This window comes from Colossoma macropomum, unplaced genomic scaffold, assembly GCF_904425465.1.
Source record: "Colossoma macropomum unplaced genomic scaffold, Colossoma_macropomum, whole genome shotgun sequence".
NCBI lineage: Eukaryota > Metazoa > Chordata > Actinopteri > Characiformes > Serrasalmidae > Colossoma > Colossoma macropomum.
In genome coordinates, this window is record NW_023494806.1 from 10837997 (window position 1) to 10858634 (window position 20638).

The window sequence follows — 20638 nt, forward strand, 5'->3', positions numbered from 1 at the left end:
TTTATTTGAAGTAACAATTGTATAATGGAGAAGAATACATATAAACAAAAAAGTAATATATATATATATATATATATATATATATATATATATATATATATATATATATATATATATATATATATATAAACTGCTTTTCTTACATTGACTTGACAAACAATGTACCTCAGGGGTAAAGTATGGATATTATATGGGATATTACATTTGGTGTGTAATTTAAAAAAACAACTATAAACACTCAGTGTAAACATTTTTGTATTTATTTTTCATCGCTACCTGACGTTGATGAATAAACATGACTGACGTAATTTGTTTTTATATGGCGCATGCGCATTGGGCTCCTGTCACGCTCCACGCTAAGCTGGCTGCAGTCGTGCTGCTACTCACACCTTCTTATTACAAACGCCATGGTCTTGCGATAGTGTGGCAGAAGACTCTGTTAGTGTCCGGCTGGTGGTGTCAGTCAACAGTACGGTGGTCGCCGGACGTCATTTTCCCTCGGAACCTTATCGCGAAGGTGCTGCGGACGGACTATTTTTTTTCTTTCGTCCGCGCAGTCACCCCGGTTAGGTCGTGAGGTGGCCAAGATGGCGGCAGCGCGCAAGGTCCAGAGTTTTTAAAGGGTAACTATCGCAAATAAAGTGTTTTTTAAGCCAGTTCGGAATTTTTAATCGAGCTGGTTAGACCTCGTGTGTGTTACGATGTTGTAAACGTAGCCATTAGGGACGTGTCATTGCCGATAGCTTGAGCTAAACCGATGGCTTTGTGGTGGCTCGCTAGCTGAGGTTAGCTGTGATTGAGAGCTTGCTGGCTGTCAGTCGGTCGCTGTGCACAGTGTTGTACACTTTGCGAGTGAAGGGCCGTTAAAACTGTTTAACGTTTCTTTTATTAACGTCCCTGTTTCTTTCGTTGTACTAAAGTGCAGCAATGCTTGATCACGTGGTGCTCTGTACACAGAGAGAACAAGGCTGAAGCTGGTTTCTTATTCGAATTTTCCGTTCCACCTTAATTGCGCAGCAGTTACGCTTTGACACAAACGCGACAGAATGTAACTGCTGCACAGTTTAAGGTGGAACGGGAAATTCGAATAAGAAGGCAATTTCGGCCTCGTAGAGACAGGTACACAGCGTGTAACGTGTTTATGTAACTCATAAAAAAGCAGTAAACACGTTGCCAGTGAGCAGCTACGTACAGTCTGCGCGCCATGGTTTGTTTAGAGCAGGTTCAGTGTTTCACATACAGATTTTGCCAGCTTTGCTAGCCAGTTTAGCACAGACACACTGGCGCATGCACCAGGCAGGCATTCGTTTGCATAAGCTGAACTGTCAGATTACTAAGAGCATTAATCTGGCTCACCTCTCATAGAAACGTTGATGTTTTTTTTTTGTTTGTTTGTTTTTTTGCCCAGGCACTCCATGTTGACACAGCAGAGCCTTAGAATATACTGTGACAAAGCCTGTATTCCTGCCCCCTGACCAGCACTGCCATGGCCAAGGACCAGCCAAACGTGTTCGACCTCCTCCCCTTTTTGGAGTCCACAGATTTACACGAACTGGAGCAGGTCAGAAGTCTGTTACAGGAGAGCCTCAGCACAGGTTTGTAACATTCACATAACTTTGTTAATGCACTCTTTGAAGGTACCACATGGACAAAAATGCACGTTAAGTCCCTAAGGTTGTAGACACCTGCTCATCCATCGTTACTTCTGAAATCAAGGGTATTAATTGGGAATTTGTGGTCACTTCACTGTAGTAGCAGCCTCTACTCTTCTGGGTAGGCCTTACGCTATATATTGAAACAGCACTTTGAGGATTTTGTTGCATTCAGGCACAAAAGCATTAAAGAGGTTTGGTACTGATGTTGAATGATTAGCTCTGGATCTCAAATGCTGCTCCAGCTCATCCCAAAGGTATTGGATGGTGCTCCATGACTTCAGAGAACAGCCCAGTGACGAGAAACTTTACACCTCACTTGGCATTGGGCAAGGCTCATCTGTGGGTGCGCTAGAATGTCATATTCTGTTGGTGGTGCTTTTTAATGGAGATTATGCAAGCTGTGTGTGTGCAGTTGATTTCCTCTGTCAGCAATTGGTGTGGGTGAATTTGCTAATTAGAAGTGGTGTCTATACTTTAGGGCATATATTGTGTATACAGTAAGGGCTTGCAGGTATTTTTTACATATTGAGCTTAATAAGTTCTTCTATGTATTTCCTGTCAATGTGTGTTCTAGATAAAGGATCTGTGCTTGTCAATGACCTTGTGGATTATTATTTGGACACCAACTCTCCTCAGGCTGCAGACATCCTGTCTTCTGTCAGGGAGCCTCACGACAAGGTGAGGAAAGCATTTGTACTCTCTCATGGGCTGACAGTTTTGGAGGAGTTAGAATGCACTGTATCAGAAGTGTGAAATAGTGTTCCGTGCCTTCAAGCTATTTTTCGATATAGAAACCGAATTTGATATATCAAGCTAAGAATTTCTGGTTTGTTCCATTGACTTTGATGTCATAACCTCCCATTAATCATTATGGCTTTTCCTTCTCCCTAAAGCACCTTTTAGACAAGATGAACGAGTGTATGGCCAAGCAGAGCTTCAGACTACCAACCCTCACCCTCCTTGGCCATGTAATTCGTAAGCAGCCGTCGTGGATCCACAAGATCCCTCGCTTCCCGCTGCTCGCTTCACTGCTCAAATGCCTCAAGGTACTGGGGGGAAAGGCCAGCCAGGCGGAACTAACACTGAACTGGGAGTTTTTGAAAATGGATAATGTCCTAGATATGGAGGGTTATTTTAACGCTGGTGAGGGAAACATGACTTACACAAGTGCAGAAATGAATCCTGCATTAGTGTGTCTCAGTGTTATTATGCATTCTGGTAAACTTATTGCTAAATGATGAATAAAAGTGTTGCCAGAGTAGGATTTAAAAACATATCAACATTTAATTCAGTGTCATTTGTTTTTTCTCCTTGGTGCATGTTGCTGCTATGCCAGACTGAATCAGATATTGCAGTTCTCATAACTGGAGTGCTGGTGTTGATCATCCTGCTACCCATGATACCACAGACCAGCAAACAACTCCTGTTTGAGTTTTTCGACATCTTTGGAAGACTGGCAGCTTGGAATCAGAGAAACCCTGGTAATTTATGATAATCATGCCAAAATCTTAAGAAGAATACTTCAACTTTTGTCATTTTATAAAAAAGTGCCTTTATTTGTAGTTGCAGTAAAATATGTGGTCCTGTAGATATCTAAGATTGACTCTTTTAGGAACACTGAGTTGATACACCATATCTTCAACTTTCAGATTACTTTACAACTGTATGTGATCTCAACATGCTTTAGTCAGAACACAAAATAGCATTTAGTATATCAAATTTAAGTCACTATATTTTTTTGGCACAATTCCTGTCCTTTATAATTTACATTTGTATTCAAATAACTGGTATAACTGAAAGGTCGAGTTTATTCTGAATCAAAATATGGCAATAAAAAGTATTTAGATAATTGTGCCATACTTAAAAATGTATTAATATCATTGTTGTTGGAAACAAAATGTCAATCTAAGTGGATTTATTTCATTTTTTTTATTTTAAGACCATTCCAAGAGTGGTATTTTCTTTTTGGGAAAGAATTCTTTCAAAGTGTGACTGGTGTGTTGTGAAATTATTGTCCTTTGAGTAGTTTCTTTGCAGGTTGGCATACAAAATTCCTTTGTATGCTTGAGTTAAGACATCAATAGTAAGTTTAATTCATATAGTGCCTTTTTTAAATGTAAGGCTGCTTCACAGTTACAACAAATTAACAACACATAAAGCACAGTTCTCCCACTGGCAGGGAAAGAAACTACCCGACCATGATGTAAATTCTGTCAGCCGGTGGGAGGGATGAAATATTAATTGGCTTTAGGTCGAATTGGCAATTTAAAAATGCAATTTTCAAATTGCAGCAGCTGCAATTTTAATTACAATTTAAATGATCAACAATATTGTCTTAAGTGGGAAAATTTACTTAATGTCAGAGCTTGTAAAATGCGTGTAAATGGGTTAGACCAGTCAGGAGCAAATAACTAACCACAACATCACAACCTCAACTAATTGGCAATCTGGCACGGTACGTAAGCCTATAAAAATAAACTTGGCCTTCATAAGCCTATAAAAATAACTTGGACTGGACCTCAGTTGACAGAATATAATTGCAAATCCTGGTCATTATATCAAGCAGAAAATGAGCAATTACATAGTTTCCCTAAACCATTTGGTCCTAGTCAGCAGCCTAGACGAACACACAATGTAAAGTCTCTCGAGACTCAAGACTCTTCATACCGGTCAGTTTTTATGTGAACTCTAGAATTATATCTTTAAATATGTGTCTTCCAGGCCATGCTCATGGAGTGTATGCAGTTCACCTTCACGCCAGCGTGTACTCACTTTTCCACCGCCTTTATGGCATGTACCCCTGCAACTTTGTGTCCTACCTGAGGGCCCACTATAGTATGAAGGAAAATGTGGACACCTTTGAAGAGGTGGTCAAGGTAAGGCTTCTGCTTTTTAGCTCCTTTATGTTTTCTTGTAGGTTTACTTCAATTACTGCTAAACATCCTACAAAGCTAAATGTCCATGCAGGTCACTGTCCACCCACATATCTAGCACCTAAGCTTTTAATTGTTGACGAGGGGAAAAATATTGATAGCTTGATGGTTCTTTTTCCAATCAGCCAATGCTGGAACATGTACGGATACATCCGGAGCTTGTCACTGGAACCAAAGACTATGAACTGGACCCAAATAGGTAGGTTTTATTCTTCCTCATGTCTGTGTCATGTCTGTGTATTAATGTGTTGGTATTCTGTTATGTTTTCCTTCATGCAATCCATCTCTGCTTCAGGTGGAAGAGGTTCGAAACTCACGACATTGTGATTGAATGTGCCAAAGTTTCCCTGGACCCGAAGGAGGCGTCTTGTGAGGAGGGCTACTCGTCCCTGCCTGACCACGTGCCACGGCGCCCTGTTGATTACAGCAGGTCCTTGTCAGACCTCAGCAACCATGGTTAGAATGACCTAGTACTATACTTTTTTCTTTTAAAAAAGTTATTTTCCTCTAGACTGTTCTTAGAAGTGATTCAATCACTATAATTCTGTTGATTCATAAAATTCATAGATTGGTCATGGATGTCTGTGGTTCACTTTCTGAATGTGTTCTTTGTTTGTGTTTGTCTTTACAGGAAATTCTTTCACCTCGATGGCCACAGTCCGCCAGTCCCTCTCTCTTTCCTTACCCCATCTCACAGTTACCCAGCATGCATGCCTCAGCCCACAGACCCCCAGCGGGCAGGTAAACCATTCTACCAATAAATGCTTGCACTCGAACACATTGGCCCCATATTTGTCAGGCTCCTCATAGTAGAAGTGCCGATCTAAGATGTGCTTTTGTAAATAAGATCATCCAAAATAAGAATTCAGTCTGGTTCTAGATCAGCACTCTAAGAAGCTTGGTGAAAAAGTGGCATTATGAATGAAGAATGTAAAAAGTGTTTGTGTGTAATAATCATACACTCATCTCCTGGATTGATTTGTCTATTTTGATGTTCTTACAATATTTTGAACAAAATTTATAGAAAAATGACTGTATCCACCTTGTGGGTCAACCTACTAATGACACTAGAGTTGAGTGTAATATGACACTAACTGTATTGGTGTGTGTTAAAGGTGAATTCCACTGAGTTCTCAAAATTTCTGCTTACTCCAAACTTTAAGATGTAAACAGTCATGATGCGGAACGTACACGCAGAGCACTGTAAGACAAAACAGGGCCTTCAGATTTACCACTATTTTACTGTTATCAACATTATATGTAGAAATTTTGAAGACACATTGCTTCACTGGATGGTTGGATAATAAATGGTTATATCTGCTTTTTTACCTTGCAACCTCTGGTTCCTATCACCACCACTGTTTTTTTTTTTTGTTGTTGTTGTTTTTTTGTTTTTTTTTAAAGATGCTAATTTCCTCTACAATTAACTGTTTCAGATTGAACTACTATCACTGACTTTGTTTACATCTCAAAGATTGAATTATTTAGAAATTTTTAAAAATTGGTGGAATTCCCCCTGTAAGTTGAACATGCTTGTGTAGGTTAATTTGATTGCAGCCTTTGGTGTTTAAACAGCACAATTGCAGCAGATGGCAAAATTACTAAAATATAGTTGAGATCACGACCAAGTGTGTTGTGATGTTTTGACATTATGATATATTGTATATAGTGTATAACAGTATATTGTATAACAGTATCTGATTGTTTTGTGTGATATGATGACAGGGTCTTGAGGCGACGTCCTCAGGGATGAAGGAGGTCTTGTGGAGCCCTTCCTCTGCGTGTGGGATGAGTACCCCTCCCAGTTCTAGGGGAATGTCCCCCACCACTGTCTCTGATCTCTCACACAGTGCCTCGCACCTCTCGGGACGGGTCCCTAGCACACCAGGTCAGAGCAGAAGTGGTATTTTGTGGTTGGTTGCACTTCTTCAGGATAAAAAGTAAAAGATTAGCCAGTGCAAGGCTTATATGTTCTTAGCTGTCAGTGCTTATTTGACCTGAGGCTATGTTTGCGAGAGCTTAATACTGAGTAATGTATCTTCCACAGTGGATGGAAAATGGACTCCATCTGCCTCCACGCCCTCAGGGTCCTCTCCTCTCCCTTCACTCTCTGAAGAGCTTGAGCACACTGTCCAAATCACCAGCACTACTCTTCCTCCTGCAAAGGTAAAAGATCACATGGAATAATTAATGCTGTGTTGGTCCACATTTAAGACCGTTTGGAGATGTCTGACAATCTGCATGTCTGTGTTTTTCCTTTTTTGCTTTTCGTTGTCCTATTACGGAACTTGCCCAGGCAAACCAGGAGCTAATCAAAGAGCTGAAAAAAGGCACGCCCACAAATATCAACAGCAAAGGTATGCAGCAGCTTCAGTTTTAGCTAGCTGTATTTTTGTTTTTATTGTGTTTTGGCTTTATGGTTTTGGTATAGCAAACCTACTGACGTTACGCTAAGGCTGGCATTTCACTTGACAGTTACACAAGCAAGGAAAGTTTCATACAGCACTAGTTTGCCATATTACCATCTCATTATTTTTTTTTCAAACCTTTGTTTTTGCTATATAAAGACATTTACATTTTGTGTTTTCATATTTGCAGCATTTTTACCATCTTTGTATAATTTTTACATCTATTATTGCCATTACATTTCTATATCTATATGCCTGTGTTTTACTTGTCTATCTGGTTCTATACTGGTTATTTACATTTTTTTGTCTCTTCTGTGTATGTTAAAACTTTTAAAATTATTGTTTGTAGCCATTACGGTTGTATTATATGCTCTTCAGGGACTACATCTTAGTTTCCTCTTCTGTAGTAATTTTCATCCATGAATTCCCAAAGGATGCATGAAAATAGGGGGTGTCAGCAGAAAATAAAGAATAGTCCAGCTAGGTCGATGACGATAACAGGCTAAGAGTAGGCAGTGGCACAAGCAACTGTTTACCGTTGAAAAACTCTGTGTTATTTGTCATTTCTCAGGAAAATCACAAAATGGAAAAATGAATGGCCTTACATAAAATCTATTAGGAGGCTCTCTTTTCAGCCATTTAATGAACCATCTTCAGTTTTTTGTGCAGTAACAGTGTTTTGATTGTTTTACAAAGTTACAGCTGTTATACCTTACAGCTGTTACTGAGTTTCAAGTCAGGATGCCTTACATTGTACATGTCAAGTGTAATTTAGTTTCATGTAAGTTTCAAGCAACTGAGGTTACTGTATGTTTCACTATGTAAAGCCAGCCTAAAAAAATTGTTGCCTCCGTACTGTTTCTCAGGGGATGCAGGAGATGGTTTGAGTCCCATTACGTTGATGGAGCTTTCTGACTTTGTGAAGAGAACAGAGAGAGACAGAGAGGAAGGTAAGGGTGGAAACCAACAGGCTAACAATACACATTACTTAAAGTTGACATTTACACAGGCAACAAATAATAACGATACAGTTAAGTGCTGAATAAATAAATAAATAAATGAATGAAAAGTGCCACAATCTGGCTTCATAGTTTTTCATTTGTAAGTGTGCTAAATGTGTTAGTAGTAGGAAGAAGCATTTCTAACGATACTGGTATGAATGTCTTACTCTTTACTAATGGCTCCTTCATAAGTGGGGAAAATACATTTCTGTTGTGTTTCCTTTCAGTTTAAAAGCCACCTTCAAATACCACTTGTATTACCTGCCGGTGTGCTACAAATGGCTGCAAATTATGGAGAGAAAAATTGTGTTTTGTTATTGCATTTTTTTGTGTTGCTTTTCTTTGTTGTTTTATTATTTGTTTCTGCCTAATTCAAATAGTTAACCTACTGATTAGAGCTGTAGTGAAACTATTGGGGGAAAAATCTATTGTATGATAAATATCCATGGTTAAAAGTTTGATTGTTGTTAGCTCTGCTGACTAGTAATCATTTTATTTGTTGTTCACCCTTTTTGCACCTCAGATGCCATCACAGAAGCAGAGTTGCAGACACTAACCCATGGCAGTGTAGACCCACTGCCCACACCAGGACAGGACTCCTCCTTTTCTAATGCTGCTGATGCTCCCCGCCCCTTAAACCCCAGCCATGACACCCTGCCCTGTAATCTGGCCTCCACACCGGATAGAGGCCCAAGCGCTGCTAAAGGAGTGGGTCAGCATCCTCCCATGTCCTCCTGGCCCTGTTTCACACCTATAGAGAACTCCTTCAGCCCCTGCGCTGCTGAGGACCCCTCAGTGGAGCTGTCCAAGGGACTGTGTCCCTACGAGCCGCTGTTTGACCTGGCCTTACCTAGGCTGGCCTCTCTGTTTGTGGAGAAGAGGACAGCAGAGGCTCAGCGGAATGCTGGAGGACAGCAGGAACACAGAGAAGAACTGGAAGGAGAGGACCTGTCTGCCACGTCTCCTCTTGAGGTGCTGGATCGTCTCATCCAGCAAGGCAATGACCTCCACGAGAAAGTGTTGAAGAGGTACGAAATGTCCATGAGAGGGTTTTACAAAAGGTCTTAAGACAAACACTGCAATTTAAATGCAAAAAGGAAATAAACTTAAGAAGTTATTAAATGTTCTACAGCTTTTAGATGTTATTTTGTCAACTCTTTCAGTCTAAGACATGTAATGCTGTCATTGAAGAAAATATTCAAGAACAGTTTATTTTTTTAGGAATGGGACTTTGTAGATCCTTTTTATTATTAGAATTATTGTTAAGCATAAAGATAAAAAAAGAATTTAAGAAATATGTACTTTTTTTTTTTTTGATAGATACCAATTTAAGCCTGGTTTTAGAGGTTTCTTTTCAACTGCAATTTTGTAACATTGTTCCAACAGAGAAATGTGTGAAAGTTCTGCATGTGCTGTCTTTCAGATCTCCTTCTCTGTCAAGTCAGTCATCTGAGCCACATTCAGGAGGTAAACATCATAGCGCTAAAGGAAAAGGTATTTAGTAATCTAATATACAAATAGACTCTGCACTCTGTCGAGAAGATTCTATCCTCCCGCCTGTCCTTTGGGTCCTTTCCTGCTTCTCTGTGTGTATCTTTTTCTATTTCTATATTTTTGTCTGTCTTTTAAAGTGAGTACTGATATTCTGTCGTTCCTAATGTTCTTGTTTTGTATTTGCCCTTTAAAACGTTAAATTTAATATCTTTTCCTACCTGTTTATCAGACGTATGCTCAGAGTGTCCGTCATTGTAGCTTTAGAATCGTACTGCCATAACCCTAGAAATTAGGGAAGTCCCAATCAGGTTTTTTGTGCCTCTAATCTGTCAGTCATTTAATGTTGGATATTCTCCCATACTGTCTGATCTGACAAAAGGCAGCTAGCTCAATTGTAATCAGAACATTGGCATTGCGGATATCACTGGCTTTTGGGCTGTCTACATTGCAGACATTTAAACTGCTTTGTTATCTTCTGAAAACATGCCTCGCCACGCAAGATGTTTGCCACACCTACAACAGTGGCGTAAATGTAGCACATTTAAACAAAATAGCCTTAATAAAAGATCAGCATTTTCATTGGATTTAATAGAGCTGACGTCAGTCAATTAAAATATGCTTTGATTGGCTCCAGGTCTTATAGATCAGACTGGGTCATCTGTGCCAGAAATACATAAATCTTATGTAACAGACCAGTAGTGGACTTTCTGTGTTACTAAGGTTGGTGTATATTTTGCAGGCATAAGTCCAGGAGCTCCAGATGAATTAACATTGCTGCGCAGTCAACAGCTGCTACTGCATAACCAACTGCTTTATGAGAGGCACAAAAGAGAGCAGCATGCACTGCGCAATCGCCGCCTCCTCCGCCGTGTTATCAACGCCACTGCATTGGAGGAGCAGAACAGCTCTATGGTAAAGAGACTCAGTACTATGAAATTAGAAAAGTCTTGAGATTCATGCATTTGACCATTTGTAACCACGTTCTTGGTCACTTTATTCCTTCATTGTAATATTGTTTATTATGACTATTTACAAATCCCTTACTAATTTTGGGAGCATTGTGAGCAAACATCATATTAAAAAAAAGTATTTTGGGTAAATGGTAGAACAAATATTTGTTTGCATATTTACTTTTGCGCAGAAGCTACAGGACTAATGTAGCTAACAAGTAATGGAAGCATGTAGCCTTATAGTCACCAGTTATCATTGTCAAAACTGTGTACGTAATCAGCACATACTTCCCTCAAACTGCAGCAAGTTATGAAGTTATCTCAAACAGATTTACTTATGTGCTTTCTGACACTGCATGACAGAGGTTTCCAATTTTATCCGCAAAGGGTTTTCATTCCAAACAATTAGAGAGCACACCTGATCCCACTCTGTTATTCAGTCAGTCTCAGTTTTCAAACTGAGTAAGTGTGCTCCTGCTTTGTTGCAACGAAAAACCTCCAGCCACACCGGCCCTTTGGAGCAAATGGAGCAAAAATACAATGTGCAGCTACAAAGCAGCTGTTTAAAGGCCTTAATTTTGTTCATATCTTTGTCTAATTTGTCCACACTAGCAGACTGAAGACACCAGGCATGACTTGGCTGAGCAGCTTCATTTGGGAAAAGGGGAAAATTGTGTAATTTTTTTTTTCCTTTAACAATATAATTCAGGAATCTGATGAATTAATGCATTTGTATCTCTGTGTTTGTGGTGCAGAAGGCTCAGCTGCGGCTGCAGGAGGTGGAGATCCAGACTCTGCGGGTGAGTCTGCAGGAAGAACGGCAGCGCTCAAAGCATCTTCAGCGGGATAGTGAGGCGCTTGTGCAGCAGCTCCACAGCCAGGTCCAGCAACTCCAGCAGGAAAGAAATGACTATCACACCAAGACTCAGGAACTGCAGGTCAGCCCCTGACATGAGCACAGACAACTGGTAGTGCTGATGGAATTGTCATGTACCCAAGGTGGAAGCTAATAGTAAATACACAAGAGTGCTGATGATTTTGTAGGAACAGTTTAACAGGCCAACATAGAGTTGAGTGGTTCCTGTTTGGAGTAAATAAGTTACACTTATTGATTTTTTATTAAACCATGATAGAAATTTCTCCCTCACCACTAATGTAGTCAATCAGACATGACATTTACTCTCTGTAGTTTCTTTAGTTTTACTAAGCACTTTTGTAACAGTGTTGTCATATAGTATCAGAAACCCCTAAGTAGGTTTCTTTGAGATTACTCAACAATTTGGTGTCCATTGAGGCAAATAAGTGACAATATAGGCAGCATGCATTTTAGAAAGTGCTAAGTGGTGGGATATAAATTTCCATTATTTGTTACCTGCTTTAGCCTTGTAGTTCCAGTGCAAAACTAAAGAAGCAAACTTTGGACACCAAACATGTCTTAGCATGTTGACTACATTTTGAGTAAGGCTAAAATTGTGTAAATCGCCTAAATGGCAATGAGTATGCTTTTTGAGTATGCTTTTTAAAAGTGCTGGCTATCTGTTTTAAAGATTAAAAGTGCCATAAGTGTTTTTTTTTGTTTGTTTTATCAGAGTGACTTGCAGGACAGACAGAAAAGAATGGGTGAGATGGAGGCGGAGCTGCAGAGAGCCAATAACAAACTGTGCAATACAGGACACCTGCTCAGCCAGCTGTCTATCAAGGTGAGCTGAACTTTGAGACTACTGTCTCCAAAATCAGCTACGTTATCAGTTAGAGCGCATGAATAAGAATTCACATGCATTTGTGTAATCACTGTTCTGCAGTGTGATTCATTTAATATGTCTTATGCACACTCAAGCTCAACAACAGTGAAAGTATGGAGCAACAGATGGCCTTCTTGAACAAACAGCTGCTGCTGCTAGGGGAAGCCAACAAACTGTGTGTGGAGGAAATCCAGCGCTTAGGACCTGAAGCAGATAAGGTAAATATACAGCCCCTCTCATGTGAGACAAGCACAACATAACAGTACTTGTGCCAACAATCCATGGTCAACAGGTTAGGAAGTGTTCCTTAGATGTTCACAGATCACTTCATGCAAGTCTATGTCGAGTCTCGAGTCTCTGGGTTCTGAGTCCAAGTCATGTCTTCAGTCTCTGGGTTGCAAGTTCAGATTGAGTCTTAGAGTCTCTGGGTTGCAAGTCCTAGTCGTGTCTCGAGTGTCTGAGTTGTGAATCCGAGTTGTGTCTCGAGTCTCTTAACCGCTATATGCAGTATTTAAAAGAAAGAAGGAAATCTAAGAGGGCTGGATAGTCTGGAGTTGGATGCTGCCTAGTTTATTACGTTTTAAAGGAATGTGAGTTGTAACCTACTAAAACTTCTGCTAGATTAAATGATAACTTCAGCTATAATAGCCAGTGCGCTAGCTAGCATACTTGTTATCCAAAGTACATGCAGCCGGCTGTTTCAAGTTATTTTGCCTCTTTCTTTTTAACACTGCATTTACTGCTTTTGGCACTTTCTGTTTATCAGACTGAAGGTTTTTCAGTGATTATTACAGCTACACATATCATAATGTGATTATATGCGTGTAATGTGTGTTATTTCGGTTAGAATGCATCTCAACCAATCAGCTTGCGTGGCCGGAACTAACTGTTGTATAATATATTACATTTTTAAGCACCCTAATTTATATGCGTGCATTTGCTCCTGTCATTATGATGATGATGGAAATTTTCATTTCTAATTCCTGTATGTTTCTTTGGTATTAGGAGCTGAAGATGCTGCAGGCGTGTTCTGCACGAGAGGTTGAGAGGTTGAGACAGAGCTCCATGCAGCAGAGCCAGAGGCTGGAGGCAGCTCAGCAACGCATCGCAGACCTGGAGGCCCAACTCACCAAGAAAGAACACCTCATTCTGGAGCAGAAGAAACTTCTGGAAAATGTCAAAGCCCAGGCCAAGTACATGCTTCTTTCTTAATGCACCATCCATCATGGTTTTGAGTGGCAGTGCTTTGTTTTTGGATATTGTAACGCTTGATGTATATGTTTTGTTTTGTTTTTTTTTCCCCACTGCAGTGTGTAACACCTCTGCTTGAGCTCTTGGTTTTAAGATTGTCTCCTTCTATTTATAAAGTTGTAAATTCCTCTTGATGATTTGTGTTTTGTCCTGTAGGGGGCAGCTGCAAGCTTCAGAGAACAGGTATCTGGCCCAAAAGCATGTGACTCAGGCACTGCAATCTGAACTGCTTCAGCTCTACAGCCAGCTAGAGATAAACAGTCTTTCCAACAGTACACCAGCAGGGGGTGCCGCTGAGCCCAGCGGCCCTCCAAACAAGAGGTGAGTTACTTGAAACTTGTTTGTTTCTGATTGTTTTGTTGGATAAAACATAACAAAGGAATGCATATTAAAAAGAATGCTTACTTGTTAAAGTTTAGCAGGTGTTATAGACTTAGGCTGTCTGAATGCAGACCCTGATTTCATCATATGAAATAGTCTTTATCTTGTGGTATTTGTGGGTCCTTAAAACCTCATAGATTTTATTAAAGCGATGTAAGGCCTTTCTATGAGTTTTACTGCTTGTATGCATGCAGAATGTTTTCCAAGATTCCATCTATGTTGGACCCAAATCTGGCTCATTACACAGGTATTAAAAAGGTCTTTAAAAAATTAATTTGCTTAAACCTGTATATACTAAGGTTTTTAAAGTCCAAGTTAACCTTTTATAAGGACATATTTCATTTTTAACTACTGTTTATACTGATAAATTACATTGTCTAACAGTGTTTTTTGTAATGTATTATCAGCACAAACTCGACTTTGTAGTATCAGTTATTGGATGAAAATATTAAAAGTTAAAAATTAAAATAGTATGCGAAGGCCAAAAGCCGATGTCTTTTTCTATTTTTCCTAAAAAACATTTTTTTTAATGAACTTATAAAAGTCACTTGTAGTTAATACTGTGTGTGTGTGTGTGTGTGTGTGTGTGTATATGTGTGTGTGTGTGTGTGTGTGTGTGTGTGTGTGTGTGTATGTATGTATGTATGTATGTATGTAATATTATTTTTTATATAGGTGACACATATTACTGTACTGATACGTATTATTCAATCCTGTGATTGGCTAACTAGGGAAAAACATAAAAATTTGTAGAGAAAATGGCCAGTGAACTTTAGTCTGTATACACTGAAATAATGGACAGGCAATACAGATGACTTGGCAAATGGTGTTGGAGCTCTGTTGTGGGATTTAAGAGATATACGAGACCCAGTACACACGTATGGCATATTGTCGGAAAGCTCTGCTTCTCTAGGATGTTCTTCCTTGGTTAACCTTATAGAGACTGTAATAAGTGAATCAGTTTGTGAAGATATTAAACAAATATCCCTTTGTTTTTGTATTTTAGCCCGAATGGCAATAATGCAGGGCCTTCCACACCAGCCCAAATCTCTGAGCCAAGCAAGAGAGAGGAGAGTTCATACGTATGTGTCAATGGTGACTTCTCTCCTGGATCTCCACCTTCCACTGCACTGATCAACGGCAGTCAGGAAGAAGACCTGTCTCTCCTGTCCTGCAACTCCCCACTGGATGTGGGCTCCTGTCCGAGTGCCCAGAGCTTCCTGGGAATTCACAACCAAGAGCTGTTGAATAAGAGGAAGAGCCGGCATGAGGAGGAGCCAGCACCCCTTACCAGCCTGTCCCACGATCTGCAGGAACACAACTCAGAACCTGTAGAAAAACCCCGACCTTGCCTGAACACTGAGGGCATGTCAACCCAGAGCCTGCCAGAGCCATCTGACCTCCAGCCTGTGGATCGCCCCAGAGCCCGGGCCTACAACATTCAGAGACGGAGGCAGCAGGACCTGCGGATCATGGACTACAACGAAACACATTAGAAGAAGACATGAGGAGAGCTTGAAAGGTTGGGTTAGCAGGACTTCTGCTTTGAACACTAGACAGGGTGAGGAACAGATGTTTTGAACTCTGCAGCACTCTTTATTTTTAATGAAAGAGTGGACTGCATTGTTTTAGCTAATTTTTAAAAGCTCTATCGTATTACAAAAATGGCCAAAAAAAGAAACATGTATATACTGAGGGCTTAAAGCTACTGTCAGTATGTTTTAGGAATGGATTTTGTTTTGGACTGTAGTTTACTGTAGTCTCTGTCTGCACTTTTCTCTTAGAGTAACCCTCTTCCATTAGAGCCTGTATGTAAACTGAATTAGGTAATGTTATGTCATTTAGCTCCTGGAACATACTGATTGTGGCTTTAACCAATCCATTCACCCTTAGACAGTCTTGTAACCATCACAGGATGAAATCAGAACATTTTGATGTTTTAGTGTTTTTCTTTTCAGGTAATTGCCTAACCAGGGGTTTGTTGCGGGAATGGATTATTTTATAGGCATTTCGGCTACATGCTCGTTTGAAAGCAACCTGCAGTGGTGGTTTTGTTGTGTTTGGATTGCGTTTGGCCCTCATTGTATTTCCCAGCAAACCTATTGCATCAATCATTGTGTTTGCTTTTGTAACTGCCCAATTGGATAATGGGCCCTTTCAGATTTGGCCAAACCAAAAGGGTCTCTGTGATTCATGGTTAGATGAAGTACATGGAAATATCATTAATTACCAGAAAGCTTTTCTGACTCATGATTCGCTGCAGAAGGAGCAGTGCAATAGACTATTTTGTTCCCCTACAAATTGAGCACTGTAAATAGTTTGTGCATCACCAAATCAAACCCAAACAGTCTGAAAGAAAAAAAGAAAAAGGTAAGTAGCGCAGAAAGAAAAATCATACATTGCATTGCAAAAGCTAGCCAGATGTGTATGATGTCGTAGCCTTGCTTTATGTGCTTTGCCCAAATAGGAAAAGATGAAGCAAGCGTTAAAAGATAGAGATTTTATTTTTTATGAATTCAGTTTAATACTGGGGTTGCATAGCCCAGTCACCAGTGCAATACTTCTCTTAGCATTACACTTCATGCCAGCTCAAAAGCATGAAAGATGAAGCCACATAGGTGTTTTCGCTGCTTGGCAAGACACATCAAAGTCTTGCTCCACATGAGCTATGCTGCTGTTCAGTTCATCCTGCAAAGATGTAGTGCCTCACATTTGGCCCCTCCAGGCTCTTCAGTGAAAGATGTCTAGGCTATTTGATTTTACAGTTATCACAGTTGCATAATGAGAAACCATCGCTGCTTGGAATGTATGTGAAATGTGAATGTTCCATGGTAACAATGTACAGACAACAGCTACAGAAAATACACTAAAACTCAATAGAAGAACTTACAACGGAAATCTAAGCTCACATGTGAATGGACTAATGTCAGGAGTTTTTTTTTTTTCATATTCCGTTCATTCTCTCTATTACACATTGCAAATCTTTTGGACAGAATAGCTTTCTAATCGTCAAAGTAAAAGCATTTCTCCTTTTAGCCAAATTAAGGCTATTTATGATCTCTTGCAGTTCAGATCTATGGGCTGAATTGCCCAAGAAAAAAGATCCAATGCAAAATGTCAGTTAAAATGTGAAAACAGGTAGAAAAGAAAATGTGAAATATTGCTTGAAGTAGCACAGCTTTAACCTGTAACTCAGAGAAATGCCTCAGATTTGCATTGGTAAGGAAGTCTTGGAAGTTCTTGTAAACTGTTCAAGCCTATTCTTGGACTTGAAAGGATTTTAAGCGGTGCGTCACTAGGATAATTTTGTTCAGGAAACCAACCCTGAGTGCTCCCTGTGGATGAGAAATATCTGCCAAGACTTACTATTGCACCTGCTCACAATTACAGATCTTGCAGCTTATATTTCATTTTAATGAAATGTATCCATAAATGTTGTTACTGCTTGTTTTGCGAGCAAAAGCCCTCCCAGACATTTGTGTGATTTATATAGTTCACAAAATGCCTTAATATGAATAGGACATCTCTCCTTGCCCCAGAGGCCAAATTCCAATGGTTTTTACAACTATGGTACAATTTGACAACAATCTGGAGTGGAGTCAGATGTCCTCAGGGACTCTGTTCAAAAAGTATTGATTCTGAATAGACACACAGAGAAAAGGTATTCTACTTGTTAAGCTATGATCAAGAAAAATAAAAAAATATATGTTTTGCACATTTTGATTTCACTGTTTTCTTTCTTGCTTAATATTGCTTTAATAAAAATATAACACTTCTCAATTACTGCTAAAAGTAGTAGTAACTGGCATACACACCCCTGGTCAAATTACATGCTTAGTTAATTTTCTAAGTGAAAATAGTTAACATCCTCCACAGAGAATGCACCTCAGCACATTTGAATGCACAATTACTGTTTATTTGTTAAATGTAACATTGAGGGGAAAAAACCTAAAATGTGGCCTGTGCAAAAGTTATATTTTATTTTTACAAGTATGTTAAACTCCGCAAATAAACAGAAATCGTGCACTAACATTAGCAGAAGAAATGCCATACTTAAGTTTGTGTTAACTTGCATGCAACTGTATAATACTTAATTGAGGAAAAGGTGATTCAGTATTTTTCAGTGTCAGTCAATGTATAGAAAACAATGCTGGTGAGTCATATCCTTGTGCGGCCTGGTGGTCTCCAGGCAGGTTTCCCTGCATGCCATCTACCTGTACCTTTAGACATAGCTTTTGCAGATTGAGTGGAAGTATGTGTGGTTTTCTTACTCTGATCTGCAAACATGTTTCCTGCAGTGCTGGCTATTGGTTGCTGGGGAAGCCTGTTTGCGGTCGTTGGAGTAGGAGGAGGTAGGGTTTGGTCAGCAGTGCTTGTGCGCTTGAAGCTGGCCACTTTGAGCAGGTCCAGAGCCAAGGGAATCACACTCACTACCCCACCATAGTAGTTTCTTGCTTCATTACAGCTCAGCCGGTTGATCTCATCGTGGGGGTAGCTGTAGAGAAGGTATTAAAGAACGGACATTTATAACAGATGTTATTTAAAACGTGTAGATTATTGAAGGAATGGTTTACTGAAAAAAATTAGACAATTTCTCCCTTATACCAGATGTACTAGATCGGCCACAGTGCCCAAGCAAGTAAAGTCTGTCACCAAGAATCAGTAACCAAAACTAAAGATGCAAACTTTGGATACCAAGCATGTCTGGGCTGATCTGCTGTGTTATGAGTAAGGGACAATTTGTGTAAATTTAATTGCTCAGTGAATCATGCATTTAACTGCATGCATACAATCAAAGCTGTAGTGTGCATGTACTCGAGTTAATTCTGGGTTTATGGGTTGGTGTTAGATAATATGGGTCCTGAATAGCCTTTTATTAATTTTCTTTCACAAAAGAAACACATTTTCAATTTAATTAGCCAGTTTACCATTCCATCTATTCAATAGAAGCAATACACTAGTTGAGCATCAATAAACAGGTTTCTTAGGAGGCCTCATCTCCCACCCTAGTTAAGTTTATGAGCTCCAATCAGTTATTTTATTTAAAATGAATAAAGAGTGTTACACAACTCTGCCCGTAGCTGGCTGATGTTGCAGTTTGGGCTGAGAAGCTTCTTACAGGTCTCCAGAGCTTCACTTGAGTGACTTTGGGCAGACAACGTGAACTCCACAAGTTTGAACACCACCTCAAGATCAGCCATGATGTCCAGAAAGAGAGAGAAGATCCGCCTGTCCGTGGCATTGCTGCAGTGGTGGGTCATGTACTTCTGCACCTACATGAAGAAGGTTTTTGGTGTGTGTTTAAAAACAGAGACTGGTAGTAACTAGTTACATTTATATAGTTATATGTACTCAGGTTAAATTTTGATATTTGTAGTTTCCTGATTATTATGACACGTTTACTTGTACTCAAGTATATTTGTGAGGAACATAAACTGCTCTTAGCTACATTTTGGTCATTAACATTTAGTTACTGATGCTGGATGTACTAAGAAAATCCAATTCAGTTCTATAGCTATTTGAAGTTTTTTGACATGGTACTTTTTTACTTTTAATACCATCTGAAAGGTACTTTTGCTTAAGTAGTTTAACTGGGGCAACAGTACTTCTACTTGAGTATGGGTTTAGGCTACTCTCTTAAAAAAGATGGTTTTTCAGGGGTTCTTTAGTAAATGGTTATTTTTTAGAACCATGAGTTCTATATAGAAAATGTTCATGCTTTAATTGTTCTTTGCATGCTGAAATGGTACTTCAGATTGATGGAGAAAGTGTATATAGAACTTTTTTAAAGAATGTCAAATGTCAAGCTTGTAACAATAGATGAACCATTTTTGGTGCTGTATAGAACCATTTTCAAAAAGGTTCAATACATATACAACACATACATATATAACACATTATCCATCAATCTGAAGAACCATTTCACCATGCAAATGACCATTTAAGCATGAAATGGTTCTATATAGAATAGAACCATTTCCTTTACTAAAGAACCTTTTGAAAGAGTGAGTACCGTCCACCTCTAGTTAAAAACGATATGTAGATACAGGTGACTTAGTTCATCGAGTCTGACTTACTTGAGCTACTGAAGAGACAGGCTCCGTTTTGTCATGAGCGCGCTCCCTGGATCTCTCCAGAGCCGCGATGAACGTAAACTGCTGCTGCTTGAAGCCTTTATGCCTCTGCTCGATGGAAAGCAATCTCTCTCGCACCTCGTTCATTTTGCCGCCACCTGCATCTAAAACTGTTCATAAGAATTGTCAAATTTTAGAAATGACAGCTTGGTAGATGTTGACCGCATGCCATTGCCAGTTAGAAAAAAAACATTAACTAACGTTAAGTAAGTTAAGTTATGTTTGGTATAGTCAAATAAAGACGATAGTTTTTCGATTTTTCCGTTCCACCTTAAATGGTACCTAAAGTAGTCACATTCTAGTGCCTGCAATGCGCCAGTATGTAACTGCTGCATCATTAAAGGTGGAACGGAAACTTCGAGATAAAAGCCAACTTAAGTCTTATCTCAGTTTTGCAAGCTGAACATTCAGGTCAACAACAACGTCCCATATTCCCTTAAATTAGGCGGTACAATCACAAACGGCACAAATAGCACATTCTAGCTAACTTTACCGGTTTGTAAAAGCGTGTTTTTGCACTGGATATCAAACTTTTAACGATGTCTTGCAGTCCTCCCAGGAAATTATTCCAGGCTAAGGAACTGTTGTCGCGCAGTTGCTCGGCAACAAGTAACGGTTCCCTGCGCCTGCGTGACTGCTGCTACTGGGGTGATTGGCTTATTCGGTAACCATTGGCAACTAGTAAGATG

The 20638-nt window shown here is 39.6% G+C and overlaps 2 protein-coding genes across 8 annotated transcripts; one reads left to right on the forward strand and one right to left on the reverse strand.

Annotated features, from left to right (window-relative positions):
- The first annotated feature begins 344 nt into the window (after window positions 1-344).
- Window positions 345-17530, forward strand: tsc1a (TSC complex subunit 1a). Of its 5 annotated transcripts, none has more exons than XM_036598194.1 (23): window positions 345-623; window positions 1409-1595; window positions 2230-2333; window positions 2549-2701; window positions 2992-3136; window positions 4377-4531; window positions 4714-4787; window positions 4884-5044; window positions 5220-5329; window positions 6314-6476; window positions 6636-6754; window positions 6885-6945; window positions 7863-7946; window positions 8521-9025; window positions 9421-9491; window positions 10231-10403; window positions 11054-11116; window positions 11197-11379; window positions 12031-12141; window positions 12279-12401; window positions 13189-13376; window positions 13591-13755; window positions 14822-17530. In XM_036598194.1, exons 2-23 carry the CDS (start codon window positions 1487-1489, stop codon window positions 15309-15311), a joined length of 3510 nt encoding a protein of 1169 aa, XP_036454087.1. In that variant the 5' UTR covers window positions 345-623; window positions 1409-1486; the 3' UTR covers window positions 15312-17530. The 5 variants fall into 5 exon arrangements, with proteins under 5 accessions (XP_036454087.1, XP_036454088.1, XP_036454089.1 ...); XM_036598195.1 differs by having other exon boundaries at window positions 11057-11116; XM_036598196.1 differs by having other exon boundaries at window positions 9421-9464.
- A 247-nt stretch (window positions 17531-17777) lies between these two features.
- Window positions 17778-20536, reverse strand: spaca9 (sperm acrosome associated 9). 3 transcript variants are annotated; one of them, XM_036598200.1, is made up of 4 exons: window positions 20443-20536; window positions 19893-20059; window positions 18886-19088; window positions 17778-18310 (listed from the first exon to the last, which is right to left on the reverse strand). In XM_036598200.1, the coding sequence occupies exons 2-4, from the start codon at window positions 20034-20036 to the stop codon at window positions 17974-17976; spliced, it is 684 nt and encodes a 227-aa protein (XP_036454093.1). In that variant the 5' UTR covers window positions 20037-20059; window positions 20443-20536; the 3' UTR covers window positions 17778-17973. The 3 variants fall into 3 exon arrangements, with proteins under 3 accessions (XP_036454093.1, XP_036454095.1, XP_036454094.1); XM_036598202.1 differs by having other exon boundaries at window positions 19893-20053; window positions 20443-20496; XM_036598201.1 differs by lacking the exon at window positions 20443-20536 and having other exon boundaries at window positions 19893-20255.
- Between the last annotated feature and the right edge of the window lie 102 nt (window positions 20537-20638).

What these genes read in the sequence shown, in the direction of transcription:
- spaca9 (XM_036598200.1), bottom strand. Translation starts at nt 20,036, where the DNA reads ATGAACGAGGTGCGAGAGAGATTGCTTTCCATCGAGCAGAGGCATAAA. An exon ending in CTGTCTCTTCAGTAGCTCAA is followed by an intron (nt 19,089 to 19,892) that starts GTAAGTCAGACT and finishes TTCTTCATGTAG; the next exon opens with GTGCAGAAGTACATGACCCA. An exon ending in ATCAGCCAGCTACGGGCAGA is followed by an intron (nt 18,311 to 18,885) that starts GTTGTGTAACAC and finishes CCTTCTCTACAG; the next exon opens with CTACCCCCACGATGAGATCA.
- tsc1a (XM_036598194.1), top strand. Translation starts at nt 1,487, where the DNA reads ATGGCCAAGGACCAGCCAAACGTGTTCGACCTCCTCCCCTTTTTGGAG. An exon ending in AGGAGCAGAACAGCTCTATG is followed by an intron (nt 10,404 to 11,053) that starts GTAAAGAGACTC and finishes TGTCCACACTAG; the next exon opens with CAGACTGAAGACACCAGGCA. An exon ending in CCAAGACTCAGGAACTGCAG is followed by an intron (nt 11,380 to 12,030) that starts GTCAGCCCCTGA and finishes TTGTTTTATCAG; the next exon opens with AGTGACTTGCAGGACAGACA.